We start from the raw sequence: 19,207 nt of genomic DNA on the forward strand, positions 1-19,207 counted from the left end.
CCAAGCTCTTACCAGGTTATCCAACATTCGCATCAAGGCTTCAAATTCTTGCTCCCCAATCAGCCACTTAGGATGTGAACTATTTTCATCCCCTGATGACTCAGGACAGCGAGATTTGGCTTTGTACTTTACAGGATCCAAGAGAACCAAATTGTCAGGGCCTCCGGCACTAGCCATTGTACGAACCTGAAAACAGAAAAGCATTTAGGTTTTAATAATGGAACTTCTTGCCTCATCTGCCTCTTTTGTCCACATCAGATAGCAGTAACAAATAAATTTAAAATTTATTTTTATAAGTTTAACCAACAGTATGGCGAATAAAATAAAATTTGGTCAAAATAAAATTGGATAAAAGTTGCTTGACAAATCAATTAATTAGCCAACTGAATAAATAAGCACCAAATGTTGAATTTAACCAGCTGTAACTATACAAGACATTTTTTGAAAATTACAAGACATGCAATGTTGGGAATGCCAGCATTTACTGGTCATCCCCGACTGCTGCTGAACTGAGGCAGTAAGACTTTATGATTGAAGTAGCAGCTCAAGATGGAGCTATTTCAGGTGGAGTCTGAGATAATGCCTCAAGAAACCCCTGCGGTGGTGTCAAAGGGGACTGACCTCCAATAAATATAATCACTTTTCTGTGAGGGGAAAGCTCCAACACCATGCTTTAACGACGATGCCAATGTCTTCAATATTACCATGGCTTTTTGATGCTAGTACATGTCAAAAGTTGCCTTGCTGTTAATGACAGCTATCTTTGCCTATTTCAGAATTAAGATGTGTGGTCCTTTACTGAAGCGCGGCTGTGATAAATCCTGGGAGTTGGATGACCGTGGTGAAACCCAAACTCAGCATCAATGAATAGGTTGCAGAGGAAGTGCCTAATCTCGGTCAAGTATTAGTGATATCTAAGATTAGGCTGGTTGGTAGGACTTGGGCTAATAGCTGCATTCAGGTGTAATCATGTTCATACAGAAAAAGAGTTAAAATATAGTTACAGATCATTCTCAGAAATACTTCCAATTTTACTGCATCAATTAGTTCTCTGAATAATTATTGGCTTAGATGAAACAGCAGTAAGCGCATCTTCAGCCAATCTATTTTCAAAACAATTGTCCCATTATAACTACACAAGCTTTGCAAAAATAAAAGAACCTGAAAGCAGATTAAACATCACCTATTTAATTGAGCTCTGTGTCACACTATTTCTAGGTCATTTTGCATCACTCTGATATTCAACTGTACATACCCCGATGTACCTCCAGCTATATCCCTGCACTAGAACTACTGGGCAATTAACTCACACTGTTTTCAACAATATCATTCATCACTGTAGGAACATCTACATTTCATCACAGCAACTAAGCCAAATCACATTTCTCAATTTCTATCATGCAACCCTTTTAGTCCACTGTCACTTTTAGTCCAGCCTCGAGTGTCACTGGTCCAATGCTCCAATTTAGAATCTTTTAAGATGGTATCAATCTCCACTATATTTTACTGCTTCGCACTCGTAGATAAATTTGCTGTTATATTTATTATTTGTTTTTTTTAAAAAGCACTGAGTTGCATTTTGAAATTTTTCAATTAAATTGAGAAGAATTTTCTGATTAGTTAGCAGGAAGTGGCCTTTGATGGATCTATTCCCATGGGGTTGAAGTGGGTCATACAGAGAAGATGGAACAGGAAGCATCTTGGGACTCATGACCAGAGAAAACAAAGTTTAGCTTCACAAAAAAGGGTAAAAATTAATTTAAAACTGAAATATTCCAACAAAGAGGATGAATCTTGACAAGATAGATGGAGAAAAACACTACCAATTTAGCATCTACAGAATCTGATGAAGGCGATTTGTTAGTTTTCTCTTACCTGAATTTCACAGGCAACAACCAGGTTGTGAATGTAATAGAAAGCTTCCTCAATGGTTTCTCCAATGGCAACAAGACCATGGTTCCTCAGAATAAGCACCTGACAGAATGAACAAAATGAAAACAAGCAACAATGACAATTAACAACATCTACTAATTTGAGCTGCTTAGTAAATAAGTAAATAACTAACTTACTAATTTAGAATTTCAGGATGTATATTGTATGCATTTTTCTGACATTAAATGTACCTTTGAAACAGCAAGCCCTTGCTGCTAGATGTTGCTTTTAATAAGGCTACTGTGGCGACCCACTTCCTAGCGCACTTGAACCGGCTCACAAATAGCCAGCGCGCAGGCACAAAGGCCAGGTCTGCAACAAAGGGAAAAAGCCTGCGGGGGTTTGTGAGTACGTGTCCCTTACAGCATCCGCGCCCGGGGAGGGCAGGATGAGGGAGGCTTTAAAGCAAGACTGTGAAGTTCGAATAAAATCATCTTTAATTGCAGTTTACCGACGCCGTGTCGTTATTTTAGCGCTGCGTGTAGTACACCGCGACAATTGGTGACCCCGACGGATGTCCGGCACATCTCGGGTAAGGACAATGTCGTGGCAGACGCGCTCTCTTGCCCTAACATTCATGCCCTTCCCCAAGGGGTAGACTTTGAGGCGCTCCACTGGCAGAGGCGCAGCAGGCAGACGAGGAGATCCCGAGTTACAGAACCGCAGTTTCCGGTTTGCAGCTCCAGGACCTCCCCGTAGGCCCAGGTGAGAGGACCCTACTCTGAGATGTCGCCACCAGCCAGCACCATCCCGTCGTCCCGGCACCTTGGCAGTGACGCGTTTTCGACTCCATTCATAACTTGGTGCACCCCTCCATCCGGACAATCGTCCGGATGGTCTCCAGCAGGTTTGTTTGGCACGGACTCCACAAGCAGGTCTGTGAATGGGCCAGAATGTGCATGCACTGCCAGACAGCCAAGGTGCAGCGGCACACCAAAGTTCTGCTGCAGTAGTCCCACCCCACCCACCGGCGTTTCAACCACATTCATGTGGATATCGTGGGCCCCCTGCCAGTGTCGCGAGGAGCGCGGCTCCTCTTGACTATCGTGGACCGGTTCACAAGATGGCCAGAGGCGATCCAGCTCACCTTCAAATCTTGCGACTGGGCACTCATCGCCACCTGGGTGTCCCGCTTTGGTGTACCAGCCCACATTACCTCCGACAGAGGCCCCTAGTTCACCTCCAGCCTGTGGTCAGCTATGGCCAGCCTTTTGGGGACTCAGCTGCACCACACCACTGCCTACCACCCACAGTCGAACGGACTAGTGGAGTGTTTCCACCATCACCTAAAGTCGGCTCTCATGGCCCGCCTGAGAGGAGCTAACCGGGCGGACGAGCTTCCCTGGGTCCTACTCGGCACAGTGCCCAAAGACGATCTGCTCGCCTTGTCGGCCGAGTTGGTGTACGGCACACCCCTGGTTGTCCCCGGGGAGTTCATACCAGCCCCAAGGGGGCAAGAGGAAGAACCCGCAGCAGTCCTGGGCAGACTACTCAAGAGGCTCGGTGACGTGGTCCCCATACCCACTTCGCAGCATGGGCAGAACCTGACCTGCGTACCCAAAGACCTGCAGAACTGTAAGTTTGTGTTTGTACGATGGGGTGGGCATCGGCCACCGCTGCAACGGCCCTATGAGGGGCCGTTTATGGTGCTCAGGAACAACAGGTCCATGTTCATGCTGGACGTTGGGGGGAGAGAGGAGGTTTTCACGGTGGACCAACTCAAACCGGCCCATGTGGACTTGGCGCAACCGGTCAAGTTTCCGGCGCCACGGCGCAGAGGCCGACCTCCCAAACAGGGGTCCGGCCCAGTCTGTGGATATTGGGGGGTATATCGCAGGTTCTGGGGGGGAGGGGCGGTGATTATGTGGCGACCCACTTCCTAGCACACTTGAACCGGCTCACAAATAGCCAGCGCACAGGCACAAAGGCCAGGTCCGCAACAAAGGAAAAAGCCTGCAGGGGTTTGTGAGTACGTGTCCCTTACAGCATCTGCACCTGGGGAGGGCAGGATGAGGGAGGCTTTAAAGCAAGTCTGTGAAGTTCGAATAAAATCATCTTTAATTGCAGTTTACCTACTCCGTGTCGTTATTTTAGCGCTGCGTGTAGCACACCGCTACACTACCACCATTTTCATATGAAATAAATCAGTACAATATAATGAATTAGGTTTTATTTCACAAAGTATTATTTGGATGACTTAAGAGAGCTACAAATACAAACAGATGTTTTTGCGTGCAGAACAGTTGTGCAGCCTCAGAGCTTCCAGTTCTGGATATCCATCCACAGAATATTCCGAGGAAGATTTCTGACTTGAAGCATTAACTCTTTGTCTTTCCATAGCTGTTGCCAAATCTGCTGAATGTTTCCAGCAGTTTGGTTTTTATTTAAAGAACTGGAGGCTTGGGTCACGGAGTCAGAGCACTAAAGCACAGAAACAGACCCTTCTACCCACCTAGTCTGTGCTGAACTGTTATTCTGCCTCATGCCAGTGTCCTGCACCTGCACTGCAATGTTTCGTACCCATCTATCAATGTACTTATCCAAACTTCTCTTAAATGTTGCAACTGAATCCACATTCACTGGCAGCTCATTCCACACTCACACCACTTTAAGTGAAGTTCCCCCTCATATTCTCCTTAAATATTTCACCTTTCACCCTAACCAAGGACCTCCAGTTCTAAACTCACCCAAGCTTTGAAAATAGCAGAAAATGAACATGCGTGGCCCTAGACAAGAATGGAAACGTTAAGAAAAGCATCTGGACACGAGTCAACATCTGCAAAGGTACATGCCAAACAGTATACAGGCAGTCCCCAGGTTACGTATGAGTTCCGTTCCTGAGTCCATCTAAGTCGGATTTGTACGCAAGTCGGAACAAGTATATCCAGTATTATTTAGCGTCAGTTAGTCAAACGTTTCTCTTAGTATATAGAATATATTTTATCTTTCTATACATATAAAACACTTAAGAAACGTATGTATTCCAATAATTAAACCACTGCGTTGCTTAGTAATAATTGTAGCTTTCATAGGGGCAGGGGCTTTCACGTGCTCCATTATTCTCACTTTATCCATTTTCCTTTTAAATTGTTCCGATCGTTGACCGACTGTAGCCTAACGCTTTTCCAATGACTGATGGCATTTCAACTCTTTCAAAAGGCTTTATTATTTCCACTTTATTTTCAATTGTGATCGCTTCCCGTCAATGGAACAGAAACACTGCGGGTGGCGGGTCCCAAGCTCCACCTCACTGAGGACCACCTCACTGAGACAGGTTAAATGCGACAAGTGGGGGCTGTGCTGAGTTTGGGTATTTGATCCTCCACAATATTCTGCGTGGGAATTTAAACTGGAGGTGGCAGTGTTTTTTTTAATGAGGTTGAGCTGTGAGCTCAACATCAACTTGGCATGGATGATACAGGAGTCACTGGATCAACATCAACCCAGCATGGGAGTGGTCTGTCACTGGATCAAACTCGGAAACCTCCATTCTCGAGCCCAGCGCTGATGGGGGGGGGGGGGGGGGGGGGGAAGAGAGAGGTCAGGGTGAATCTTACTAAGAAAAATTTAAGCCAAATACAAAGTTAAACACTCAACAGTGTCAACGGCAATGACTTAAAATGTCGGACAGCATCGCGATCCGACTTAAAATGGCGGACGGCGTTCTCCTTCCTCGGTTCATAAGTACGCGTTGTTCGTAAGTCGGGTGTTTGTAACTTGGGGACTAACTGTACAGGTGTCCCTTGCTTTACAAATGTTCGCTTTACGCCACTTTGTTTTTACAAAAGACCTACATTAGTAACCTGTTTGTGCATTCCAAAGAGGATTTTCACTTTTTTTTATTAAACTTTTTTATTGAGTTTTCAAATAATTACAGAAATAAAAGAAAATATATGAAAAAAATATATATATACCCTACCCCCCTCCCCTTAACCCCTCCCCCCTAACATCCCTATATATAAAAAAAAGAAAGAAAGAATGAATGCCTGGATATCGGAAGATCCCCTCATGCTCCATGGAGTTCGTAATAACTTTAGTATATATATTTATTTCTTTCCCCAAATAACCAATTATCTCATCTTCGGAGCACCTATATACTTAATCCTGTCTTTTGTAAATAAGGGCGCCAAATTTTCAAAAATGTTTCATATTTATCTCTTAAATTGTAAGTAATTTTTTCAAGTGGAATACAGCCATAAATTTCCTTCTTCCAACGATCTATACTTAAGTATGTATCCGATTTCCAAGTAACTGCAATAGCCTTTTTGGCTACTGCCAATGCAATTTTTATAAATTCTTTCTGATATTTATTCAATTTGGGTTTTGGTTTTATCCCTTCAATATCGCCTAGTAAAAATAATATTGGATTATGTGGAAGCTGTGTTCCAATAATTTGTTCCAATAAAACTCTTAAATTTGTCCAAAAAGGTTGAATTTTAGAACAAGACCAAGTAGAATGTAAAAAAGTATCGACTTCTTGGTTACATCGGAAACACTGATCGGATAAATTTGGGTTTAATTTATTTATTTTTTGTGGTGTAATATATAATTGATGTAAATAATTATATTGCACTAATCTTAACCGGTCATTTATTGTATTTGTCATACTATCAAGACATAGTCTTGACCAATTTGTTTCTTCAATTTTAATATTCAAGTCACTTTCCCATTTTTGTCTTGACTTATGGACTCCTTGTTTAATTGCCTGTTTTTGAATCAAGTTATACATACAAGAGATAAATTTTTTAATCTTTCCTTTTTGAATTAAAGTTTCTATTCCATTAGATTTCGGCAATAACATTGTTTGACCTAATTTTTCTCTTAAATAAGCTCTTAGTTGGAAGTAACAAAAAAAAAGAGTATTGTTTGATACTTTATATTTATTCTTTAATTGATCAAATGACATTAATATACCTCCTTCAAAACAATCTCCTATATATCTAATCCCTTTTTGAAACCAATTATAGAAAAGTTGATTATCCATTGTAAAAGGAATAAGTCTATTTTGAATTAAAGATCTCTTTGCTAATAAAGATTTCTTTGTCTCATCATCAACATTTATCTTATTCCATAAGTCAATCAAATGTTTTAATATAGGAGATTCTTTCTTTTCCCGTATCCATTTAGATTCCCATTTATATATAAAATCTTCTGGTGTATTTTCTCTTATTTTATCTAGTTCTATTCTAATCCATGCCGGTTTATCTTTCTCAAAAAAAGATGCAATAAATCTAAGTTGGTTTGCTTTATAATAATTCAAATTTGGAAATTGTAACCCTCCTAGATCAAATTTCCATGTCAATTTTTCCAACGATATTCTTGACATCTTACCTTTCCAAAGAAACTTCCTCACATATTTGTTTAACTCTTGAAAAAACTTCTGAGGTAGTTGTATTGGTAATGATTGAAATAAGTATTGTAGTCTAGGGAATTTATTCATTTTTATGGTATTTACTCTACCTACTAATGTTATTGGTAATACCATCCATTTATCAAGATCTTCTTGAATTTTTTTCCAGTAATGGTAAGTAATTTAATTTATACAAGTTCTTTATATCATTATCAACTCTTATACCTAAATATTTTATACCACTTGTTGTCCATCTAAATTGAATTATTAATCGACATTGACTATAATCTCCTTTAGTAAGAGGTAAAATTTCACTTTTATCCCAATTTATTTTATAACCTGGTATTTTCCCATATTCTTCTAATCTATAGGATAATTTACGCAACGAGTGCAATGGGTTTGTTAAATAAAGCAGAACATCATCAGCAAATAAGTTAATCTTATATTCTTCCTGATTAACTCTAAAACCCTTAATATCTGTGTCCATTCTAATTAATTCAGCTAATGGTTCTATCGCCAACACGAATAAAGCAGGTGATAATGGACAACCTTGCCTAGTTGACCTCGTTAGCTGAAATGGTGTTGAAATTTGACCATTTGTCACTACTTTAGCTTTGGGATTAATATTTAAGGTTTTAATCCATTTTTTAAAAGATACTCCTAATCCATATTTTTCCAATACTTTAAATAAAAAAATCCCATTCCAATCTATCAAGTGCTTTTTCTGCATCCAAAGCAACTGCCACTCATTTCCTCCCTCTTTTGTGCCAAATGAATTATACTAAATAACCGAGTTACATTATCTACCGATTGTCTGTTTTTAATAAATCCTGTTTGATCCATATGTACTAATTTTGGTAAGTATTTAGATAATCTGTTAGATAAGATTTTTGCTATTATTTTATAATCAGTGTTTAATAAAGAAATAGGTCTATATGATGCTGGCTTTAAAAGATCTCTATCTTTTTTTGGCAATACTATTAAAATAGCTGTCGAAAAAGATTCTGGAAGTTTATGCGTTCTTTCCACTTGATGTATTAACTCCATAAACGGAGGAATTAATAAATCTTAAAACTTTTTATAAAATTCAGGCAGAAAACCATCTTCTCCTGGAGATTTATTACTTTGAAGTGATCCTAGGGCTTCTTCGACCTCTTTCAATGTAAAAGGCATATCTAATCCCTTCTGTTCTCCGAATTCAATTTTGGAAGAGTTATTTGCGATAAAAATCTTTCTATCTTGACACTATCATTTTGTGATTCTAATTTATACAACTCAGAATAAAAATTCTTAAGTTTCATTAATTTCTAAAGGTTTATAAGTAATTTTATTTACTCTTGTTTGAATTGCATTTATTGTTTTAGAAGTCTGGTCTGTTTTTAACTGCCATGCAAGGACCTTATGTGATCTTTCACCTAGTTCATAATATCTCTGTTTAGTTCTCATAATTGCTTTTTCTGTTCGATATGTCTGGAGTGTATTATATTGTAACTTCTTATTAATAAGTTCTCTTTGTTTTTCTGTCATATTTCTTTGAGATTCTTTTTCTAATTTTGTAATCTCTTTTTCCAATTGATCTATTTCTATCATATATTCCTTCTTAATTTTAGAAGTATAACTTATTATCTGACCTCTCAAGTATGCCTTCATTGCTTCCCACAATATAAATTTATCAACTGAATGTGAATTTGTATCTAAAAAGAACTGAATCTGCTTTTTCATAAAATCACAAAAACCTTGACGTTTTAGTAACATTGAATTAAATCTCCATCTATAAATTGATTCCTCTTTATCTGTCATTATCATTGTCATTATCAAAGGAGAATGATCTGACAATATTCTCGCTTTATATTCCACATTTTTCACTCTATCTTGAATATTCGTTGATAATAGGAAAAAATCTATCCTTGACTATGTTTTATGTCTATTTGAATAAAATGAGTAATCTCTTTCTTTTGGATTAATTCTTCTCCATATATCACTCAAGTTTAAATCTTTCATCAATGATAGAGTTAATTTTACTACTTTTGATTTTGTGACCGCCTTTGTTGATCTATCTAAAACTGGATCTAGACAAAAGTTAAAATCTCCACCTATTAATATTTTGTCATGTGCATTAGCCAAATTCAAAAAGACCTCTTGTATAAATTTTACATCATTTTCATTTGGTGCATAAATATTCATAAGAGTCCATAGTTCCAAAAAAGTTTGACAATGTATAATTACATATCTCCCCGTCGAATCAATTAATACATTTTGTATTTTAATTGGTAAATTTTTATTAACCAAAATTGCAACTCCTCTCGCCTTTGAATTAAATGAAGCTGCAATAACATTTCCAACCCAGTCTCTTTTTAATTTCTGGTGTTCTTTGTCTGTTAAATGTGTTTCTTGTAAAAAAGCTATATCTGTTTTCATTTTTTTAATGTATGTTAGAATTCTTTTTCTTTTTACCGGTCCATTAAGCCCATTAACATTAAAACCTAAAAAATTCAGTAAATTAGTCATTATTTTTAATTATGTTACTCCAAGCTATAATAATACCTAATCTTTCAACTTTCGTGGCATCTTGGGAAATCTTTTTAAAATTCTCCATGTTGCTATGTGTGTCCCCACCAATCATTCAGGCTGAAAGATAGAAGAAAAATAGAGTATAAAGAAAAAAACAAAATACCCCCCTACTAATGTTGTGAAAAAAAAGGAACACAACATTACCCCCCTCTGTTGTACGGGTCATGGCAATCGCCATGATTACACACGCGAATCCCACAGTAACTGATCCAAAGCTCCCCAGCCCCCCCGCAACAGAGAAAAGTGTATATGTATGTGTGTGTATATATATATATATATATATATATATAAAAGAAGAAAAAAAATACTATTCTCAATTAGTATTTCTGAAATTTTGCTTTTCTCCCCTGTATCATCCTTAAATGTCCATCACTTCCATTCACTGTCTCTACCTTCATCTTTAATCCATCACGCTTGGAAGTCTCTATGTGTAATTAGCAAACAGATGGAAGTTTTTGTGCGACCTCCTCCGCTTCTCGATAATCGTTAAAAAATCTTCTTTTTCCCTCCTCCAAAAAAATTATCAGCGTTGCTGGGTGACGCATTATAAATTTATAACCCTTTTCCCATAAGACATTTTTCACTGGGTTAAATTCCTTCTTTCTCTTCAAAAGGTTATAACTTATATCAGGATAAAAAAGAACTGCCTTCTCTGCTATCATCAATGGCCCGTTTCTCTTTTTGGCACGTTGGGCAGCTGCCTTCAGGATCTTTTCTTTATCTTGGTATCTTAAGCATCTTATCAAAATTGATCGTGGATTTTGATCAGCTTGAGATCTTGGCCTTAAGGGCTCTATGAGCCCTTTTGATCTCAATTAGAGTATCTTCTTCCATTTCCAATTTTTCAGGGATCCATTTTTGAAAAAAAATTATTGGATCTTCTCCTTCTATATCTTCTTTAAGTCCAACAATTTTAATATTGTTTCATCTACTAAAATTTTCAAGTTTATCAATTTTTTCCATAAATTGTTTTCTTTCTGATGTCCAGGCAGTAGTATCATTTTCCATTTTATTCATTCTTTCAACTATGTCTTCCGTTGTAGTTTCCAAATCTATAATTCTCCTTTCCATTTTTTCTTGTCTTTTTGTCATTTTATCAAACATCATCTCCATATTTGTCATTTTTCTTTTGATTACTTTTAATGCGCCTAGTTTACACATTATTTGCATCAAAGTCTTTTCTATATTTCCAGAAAGACTTTTGCCTCTATCTTCGTCTGATTTTTCCAGAGACTCTGACTCTCTCTCAGATTCACTTTCACTTTCGGTTTCAGTCGTAACTGGGATTTGTAGTTCTGGAAGCTCCTGTTTGCGCATGCTCCTTCCTTCATGTTTGCGCAGTTCTCGTTGATCTTTTCCTTTAGAAATGGTCGATGTTGCTGCAGTTTCCTGTTCTGTATCGCCGGCGGTATCACGTACCTGAGCCCGCGGTTCTTTGGCAGAAGTGGGCCTTGACTCTGTTCCAACTTGCGTTGCCTTCACGGTAGTAGTTTTCTTCATCTTCTGTTTGTGAGGCATAATTTGAAACAATCCGGAGTAGTTTATAAGTAACTTTTAGAAAGTATTGACTAACTTTTCTTCACTTAGACATTAATTTATTGATTTTTTACGGGAGAGCTGGGTTCCAGCGTCTCGATCCTACATCATCACGTGACGTCCCCCAGGATTTTCACTTTTAAGAAAATTTTTTCCATATAAATTAATCACTTTACACCATTTTGGCTTAAGAAAGGTTTCATAGGTATGCTGTACCTTTGTGGTGGGTGGGGGTGGGGTGGAAACACTTGTAGTCAGAGCCATTCAGCACAGAAACATCCCCTTCGGCCTACCACATCCGTAGTGATCATTAAGTAGCCATTGTACATAGATACTACATCCAAACACTCTGCTTGTAGCCTTCCAGGTCATGCTAAAATGTACTAATGTACCGTATCTTTTTGAACATTAGATGTTTGTTGTTCTTTTTTGTGTGTGGTTTTTTGTGGATTTTGTTGTGTTTCTTTGTTTGGTACATGTTTGCAAGATGATGTATTTCAAGGTTGTATATGGTTTACAAACTTTGATAATAAATTTATTTTGAACATTTCCCTCCATTTTGCGCTGATACTTCCAATTTTGCACTTAAAGAAAGCAAAATTGCTGTGGTAAAAATTGACTGAAGCTGCTTAATTTGCATTGATTTCTTTCTGCTGACAGTGATGGATACCATCACTGGAATCAATCTCAAAGATTTCATCAGGACAAAAATTCCATATGCCTTACCTGATGCACGTGCTTCAAATGAAAAGAAAGTTGACTTCTTAACTTGTTACTGATTTCGTATTGTGATTTGAACTTTCCCTACAGTTTGCTAGCTCAGTATCATAACCACAATGATTATAGTGCAGAACTCAATGGAAGTAATGCATAGTACATCAAACTCTACAGCAATGTTCCCTCTAAAGCATGCACATGCACACATTTTTTGCTATTAGTGCACAAAGGAATTTAAATTGCACACTAAAGGTTGTCACCCTCTGCCTCAATGGCATGTTAAGTTTATTTCATGATAGTACACAAACACAATCACATTTCTGATGCTGACAGCGTTAACAATGTGGAGTTTGCAATGATTTGTCAGCAAATTTCAGAACTGGTTTATTTATACCATTTTTAATTGAAGAAATTATTGATTCACTATATCAAATTCCAAAGAAGCAAAGGACATGAAGTGCAAAAGAACTAATGGTCCAATTAAAACAGAATGGCTTAATGAAACACTAAAAGCTGTTACACTAGAAGCTCATGAGGTCAGGATTTATTTTATTTCTTTTAAACAATGAACAACAAACTGGGCTTGTCATCCTTGGAATATCTTCAGGTTTACTTCTACTTAAAAATTCAGTGTGCACTTATTGTTGTCACTGGGCAAAAAAACTGCAGAACACAAGATTTTTGCTGGTCATTACAAATTGGGGGAATATTGCTCTGTAGGAGCAGATTAATTATATGCAAACCTAATAAAATGAAACCACTCAATTTCAATGTGAAGCCATTGATAGGGGTAGGCTCTATTGTACACCTTTAAATTTGTTACTTTGTAATAAGTTTAACAATAAGTAAATTCATTTAGGTCTTTTCATTTAGATGTGTACATACAATTCATACTGCACTTTGAAACTCAATTATGAAGACTCTCAAAATTAAAATCTCTCCCAAGATTAAAGTAATAAAATGCATGATCATTTCTTTAGACCATAAGACATAGGTGTAAAATTAGATAATTCAGACCATCATGGCAGCAGCCGGGATGTGGATTACAAATTACAGCAGGAGATAGAAAAGGCATGTCAGAAGGGCAACGTCATGGTAATCGTAGGGGATTTTAATATGAAAGTGGATTGGGAAAACCAGGCCAATACTGGACCTCAGGAGAGAGAATTTATAGAATGTTAAGGGATGGCTTTTTATAACTGCTTGTTGTTGAGCCCACAAGGGGATCGGCTGTGCTGGAGTGGGTGTTGTGCAATGATCTGGAGCTGATAAGAGAACTTAACGTTAAGGAACCCTTAGGGAACAGTGTTTACAATATGACAGAGTTCTCTTTGAAATTTGATTGGGAGAAACTGAATTCCAATGTGTCGGTATTTCAGTTGAATAAAGGAAATTACAATGGCATGAGAGGAGAACTAGCCAAGGAAACAGAGAGCCTGTAGAGAGACTTAGATAGTTTAGGGGAATGGGCAAAGAAGTGGCAAATGAAATACGATGTTGGAAAGTGTACAGTCATGCATTTTGCTGGAAGAAATAAATGGGCAGACTATTATTTAGATACCCTAAAGGTTAACCTCCAGGTTGAGTCGGTGGTGAAGGCGGTGAATGCAATGTTGGCACTAATTTCTAGAGGAATAGAATACAAGAGCAGGAATGTGATGTTGAGGCTGTATAAGGCACTCGTGAGACCACACTTGGAGTATTCTGTGCAGTTTTGGGCTCCTTATTTTAGGAAGGATATACTGACATTGGAGAGGGTTCAGAGAAGATTCATGAGAATGATTCCAAGAATGAAAAGGTTTACCGTATGAGGAACATCTGGCAGCTCTTGGGCTGTACTCCCAGGAGAATGAGGGGGGGATCTCATAGAAATATTCCAAATATTAAAAGTCCTGAACAGATTAGATATGGCAAAGTTATTTCCCATGGTAGGGGAGTCTAGGACAAGAGGACACAACTTCAGGATTAAAGGACGTACACTTGGAAAAGAGATGCGGAGAAATTACTTTAGTCAGAGGGTGGTAAATCTGAGGAATTTGCTGCCATGAGCAGCTGTGGAGGCCAAGTCACTGGGTGCATTTAAGACAAATAGATACATTCTTGATTAGCCAGGACATCAAAGGATATGGGGAGAAGGAAGGGAAGTGGGGATGACTGGAAGAATTGGATCAGCCTATGATTGAACGGTGGAGCAGACTCAGTAGGCCGAATGGTCTACTTCTGCTCCTAGATCTTATGGCTGATTTAGTATCCATCTCAACCCCATTCTCCTGCCTTCTCCCCACAACCTTTGACACCCTTACTAATCAAGAACCTATCAACCTCCTCTTAAATATATCCAATGACTTGGCCTCCAGAGATCTTTGGCAATGAACTCCACAGATTCATCACCCCTGGCTAAAAGAATTCTTCCATCTCTGTCCCAGACTCTCAACATCCACTCTAATTAGGGCCTTCAATATTTGATAGGTTTCAATGAGATTCCCCCTCAATTCTTCTAAACTCTAGCAAGTAAAGGCTTGGAGCGACCATACACTTCTCACATGTTCACCCTTCCATTCCCAGGATAATTCATGAACCTCCTTCAGACCCTTTACAATCTTTCAAAGAGGATTGTATATTGATGAGAGATGAAGATGCATTCATAGAATGAAATTGGATTACATATCCCCAGTCTGAATAATGCTGACTAATTTGCGATCAAGATCAATGAAGCAGAATACTCAAAAAGTATTAGCATTTTCACTACCTGAATGGAAAGGCTTTCAGATCTGCTTTCAGAATTTTCAGAATTGTACTCCATGAATTGACGTGAACGATGATTACAACCTTTCTTGGGACACCAGCAAGGAAAACATTCATTGCAAAATGGACTGTATTTTAAAGTACTTGTAGTGATATGTCACCATCAAACAAGTCATCAATGTTCATCTCCATCAATTCGAGAAACGATTTGGAAAGGTTCAAAAATATACCAGCAGTTTCCTTTACAAACTTGGAAAATCTAAGTACTACTGCAGTGAAAATGCTCACCTTGTTTTTGGGGCCCAGATTTTTCTGTATTAGTATCTTTTCTCCTTCATCCACAAGGATTCCATGGTAATCATGGTAAGCTATCTCTCCAAGGGTCAGTGCTTCTGGGGAGATTGGTAGCAGGCCACACTTCATTGCAGACACCTGACAAAAACAAAATAGTTATTATAACATTTAATCAAAAAGCCAGTACTTGAGCAACAAAATCAAATTTAAATATTTATCTTAAAATCATCAATTACAATAATTTCCACACAAAATAACATTAAAAACCCAATTACAATTAATTCTTAACAGATATCAATGATCAGCCTTGCAGTTAATAAAATAATTTAGCTATTTCAACAATTTGAGTCTCACACCAGCATGGTCAGAAACAATTGTTACCCTACAGCCATCGGGCTCCTGAACCAATGAAGACATCTTCAATCGCCTCAATGCTAAACTGTCTCCACAACCAACTGGCTCACTTTCAAGAACTAAAGAACTACAACTCATTCTCTAATTTTATTTTAAATTTTTTATTTTGGCACACTTTATCCTCTTTTGCACATTGGATGTTTGTCAGTCTTTGTTATTCAGTTTTCAACAAACTTTATTTATTTATTTTCCTGTAAGCAAATAAATCTCAAGGTAGCATATGGAAACATATGTACTTTGATCATAAATTTACTTTGAACTTCATAAGGCATGGATTTATTTTTATCCTCTATACAATTTGGTCTAAATGAAAACTAATTTAGAAATAAAATGTAGTTTGTGATTACTTCTTTCCCCAACAAAACTATACTTTGAAACATTACAGAAATAATTGCAACAATTGTTTTATAAAATAAATTACATTGGAATCTGAAGAAATTACTCTGAGTAATGAAATTATCAGATTTTACCAGACTAATAAATATCCTGATTCTCCTGCAACAATAAATTTTACTGAAAACCTGATGTTTAATGACTCTCAAGAGGCTGTTTTGTAAAAAGATCAGTGCTGATGATGCTACCAGTACCCCTATAATCTCTAAATCCTCCAATTATTTGCATCATAAAGTGACCTTTTGAATCACACTTCTCACTAAAAGGCCATCATCCAACAGTAAGTGGAACCATTACAAATGATATTCACATATTGTGAACAAATAAATAATATTAAAATAAATTTTACGATCCCATAAGGCCAGTTACACCAAGAAAGTTAAATGGTGGAAAATATCATATTGAACAGATTAGAAAATATTTCCAAATTGAAAGTGCACTGTAAATTCATGTATTCTGAAAGATATGAAAACAAATGAGAACCTACTGCAGCCCCAGCTGGTGTGTGAATGTGTACGATGCAGCGGACGTCTGGCCGAGTTGCATAGATCGCAGAGTGCAAGGTAAAGCCAGCTTGGTTTATTCCCAAATTGGTACAACCACGATCAATTATATCACCTTGAAGGTTAACTTTAACCTGTAAAACACAGACCAATTTAAACTACTTTTACAGACAGTCAATGTTAAACATCATTACCTTAAACTGGACTTTTCTCAAGGAAAGACACACAAAATGCTGGAGGAACTCAGCAGGCCAGGCAGCATCTATGGCAAAGAGTAAACAATCAACAATTCAGGCCGAGACATCAAGTGTTTACTCTTTTCCATAGATGCTGCCTGGCCTGCTGCGTTCCTCCAGCAACTTGTGTGTGCTGCTCTGATTTCTAGTATCTGCATATTTTCTCAAGACCAGATATGTTAAAAACGCAGGGTTTTTTTCATGTCAGTACCCATTAAGGCAAATAGATAGGTTCTTGATTAGCCAGGTGCTGGTCATCCAGTAAAGGTGATCCCCAACCTCACCATCATGGAGGAGTCGAGTTGCAAGAAAACCATCTATAAATCAAGATTTTTCGAGTCATAAAACTCCACTTCCCCATTGAATCCCATGTTTTAAGTGGAAATGCATTCCTATAGGATATTTTTCCCCTCAAAAGTAACGATCCCAATATTTCACCTCCACATAAATTTAAAGAACTAACTTATTCCACATATTGGACCTTTATGTCGTGATCTATGAATTATGTAGGGATGTGGGGGGGGGGGGGGTTGAAGAGGTTGCTTTTAGCAGTTGCTTATTTGGAATATGATTGAGCTTTACAAGGGAATGCTCCACAAGTTTTATAGCTTTATAGATGGAGTAAGAAATTAAATGCAGGTGAAACTTGAATATGTGCCACTACTCACCAAACTTGATGCTGTGACCTCACTGTAAAGAAGGCCAAAAGGGACAATGAGAAAGTGTTCCTGTTCTGAGCTGACTCGCACCTATGCAAAAGATCAATACGCTGCATTTAAATATTACTCATTGGCAAAACAACCAACATCAAACATGCACAAAAAGTCATTTGTTTTTAAGGTGACAGAAGTAGCCATCTTAAATAGAGATTTTGCTCTAAGTAGCTGATAACTTGTGATCTTCTCAAGAGCACTAGGTCATGATTCTACCCTATGTTAGTTTGTTCAATCCAGCATATGCATAACCTGGAAATATGAGTGAGCTTGAGTAAGAAAATAAGTGAGGTTAATGAACCTGAAAGCTAATAGAACTCAAATGACTTAATGAGTTACACCTCAGAGCTTTTAAAGAAGATTGCTAAGGAGAGAATGAATGCTCTATCATTTTTAAAGAATTTATTAATTCTCAGAATCAGGTTTATCATCACTGACATGTGTCATGAAATTTGTTGTTTTGTGGCAGCAGTACAGTGCAAAAACAACAAATTACTATAAGTTGCAATTAGAAATAAAAAAATAAAGATGTAGTGCAAAACGAAAGGAAAATAGTGAGATCATGTTTATGGACCATTCTGAAATCTGATGGTGGACGGGAAGAAACTGTTCCTAAAATGTCGAGTTGGGTGCCTTCTGACTCCTGCAGTTCCTCCCTGGAGAGCACATCCTGGATGACTAGACTCCCTTAATGATGGATGCCGCATTGAGGCATCGACTTTTGAAGTGCTCAATGGTGGAGAGACAGGTGTTTATTGATTACAACTCGCCATTCAACACCATCATCCCTTCACAGTACTGATTAAAAAGCTTCAAAACCTACGTAATGCCCCAGCCTTTCACCATTCCCCATTTCTGGCTCCCTCTTTCACCTCATCTCCATACCTGCCCATCACATCCCTCTGGAGCTCCCCCTCTTTCTTCCATTGTGTTCTACCCTCCCACCTTCTATCAGATTCTCCCTCTTTCAACCTTTCATCTCTTTCCTCAATCAACTCTCCATCTCTTTACCTCCACCCCCTCCATCTCCCAGTTTCACCTATCACCTTATACTTTTATCTCCCTTCCCACCACCTTACTCTGACCTCTCCCCTTCCATCCCCTGAAGATGGGTCTCAGCCCAAAACACCAACTGTTTATTCTTTTCCATAGATGCTGTCTGGCCTGCTGAGTTCCTCCAGCATTTTATGTGTTGCTTCAAAACCAAGGCCTCTGTACCTCCCTCTGCAATGGATCCTCAACCTCCTCACTGGGAGACCAGTCAGTGCTGCACACTCTGCTATAGTTTCAACAGATTGGAAAATAACAAATGGGATCCCGTTATTTATGAAAGGAGAGAGAAAACAGAGCCACTGACCAGTTAGAATTACATCAGTAAAGAAGAAATTGCTGGATATAAAACAGATGTAATATCAAGACATTTAGAAAATAATAATGTGATTGAACAGTCAACATGCAGTTACAGAAGAAAATTATGTTTGGCTAATCACTGTGCGTTTTGACAGAGTAAATGAGAGAAAACCAGAGGATGTCATTTACTAGATTTTCAGAAAGCTTCTAACAAGGTAGAGCATATAGAATTGGGGGTAATATACCAATAAAGGCAGAACTGGTAAACAGAATAGAAATAAACAACTCCTTCTATTAGTAGACTATGATTAACGGTTTACCACAGGGTGCTTTGGCTTCACCTAATTAGAATCAGTAAATACTGTATCTGGAGTTCTCTACCCTGCAGCTCTGTGGATACACAGTTATTGATCAGTGTATGTTTCTGGATATCAACACAGATCAAGGGAAATG

General features: G+C 38.0%; 1 protein-coding gene across 8 annotated transcripts in view; it reads right to left on the minus strand.

Moving 5' to 3' along the window:
• add1 (adducin 1 (alpha)) overlaps window positions 1-19,207 on the minus strand; it is a 173,261-nt gene that overhangs the window by 61,235 nt on the left and 92,819 nt on the right. For all 8 annotated transcript variants that reach the window (XM_059974140.1, XM_059974139.1, XM_059974138.1 and 5 more), the window contains 5 exons: window positions 17,360-17,440; window positions 16,440-16,589; window positions 15,140-15,283; window positions 1,876-1,974; window positions 13-186 (listed from right to left, as the gene is read on the minus strand). In XM_059974140.1, coding sequence (XP_059830123.1) covers window positions 13-186; window positions 1,876-1,974; window positions 15,140-15,283; window positions 16,440-16,589; window positions 17,360-17,440 — 648 coding nt within the window. The remainder of the gene's footprint in view (window positions 1-12; window positions 187-1,875; window positions 1,975-15,139; window positions 15,284-16,439; window positions 16,590-17,359; window positions 17,441-19,207) is intronic.

The sequence above is a fragment of the Hypanus sabinus genome, chromosome 7 (genome assembly GCF_030144855.1).
Source record: "Hypanus sabinus isolate sHypSab1 chromosome 7, sHypSab1.hap1, whole genome shotgun sequence".
In the NCBI taxonomy this organism is placed as follows: domain Eukaryota; kingdom Metazoa; phylum Chordata; class Chondrichthyes; order Myliobatiformes; family Dasyatidae; genus Hypanus; species Hypanus sabinus.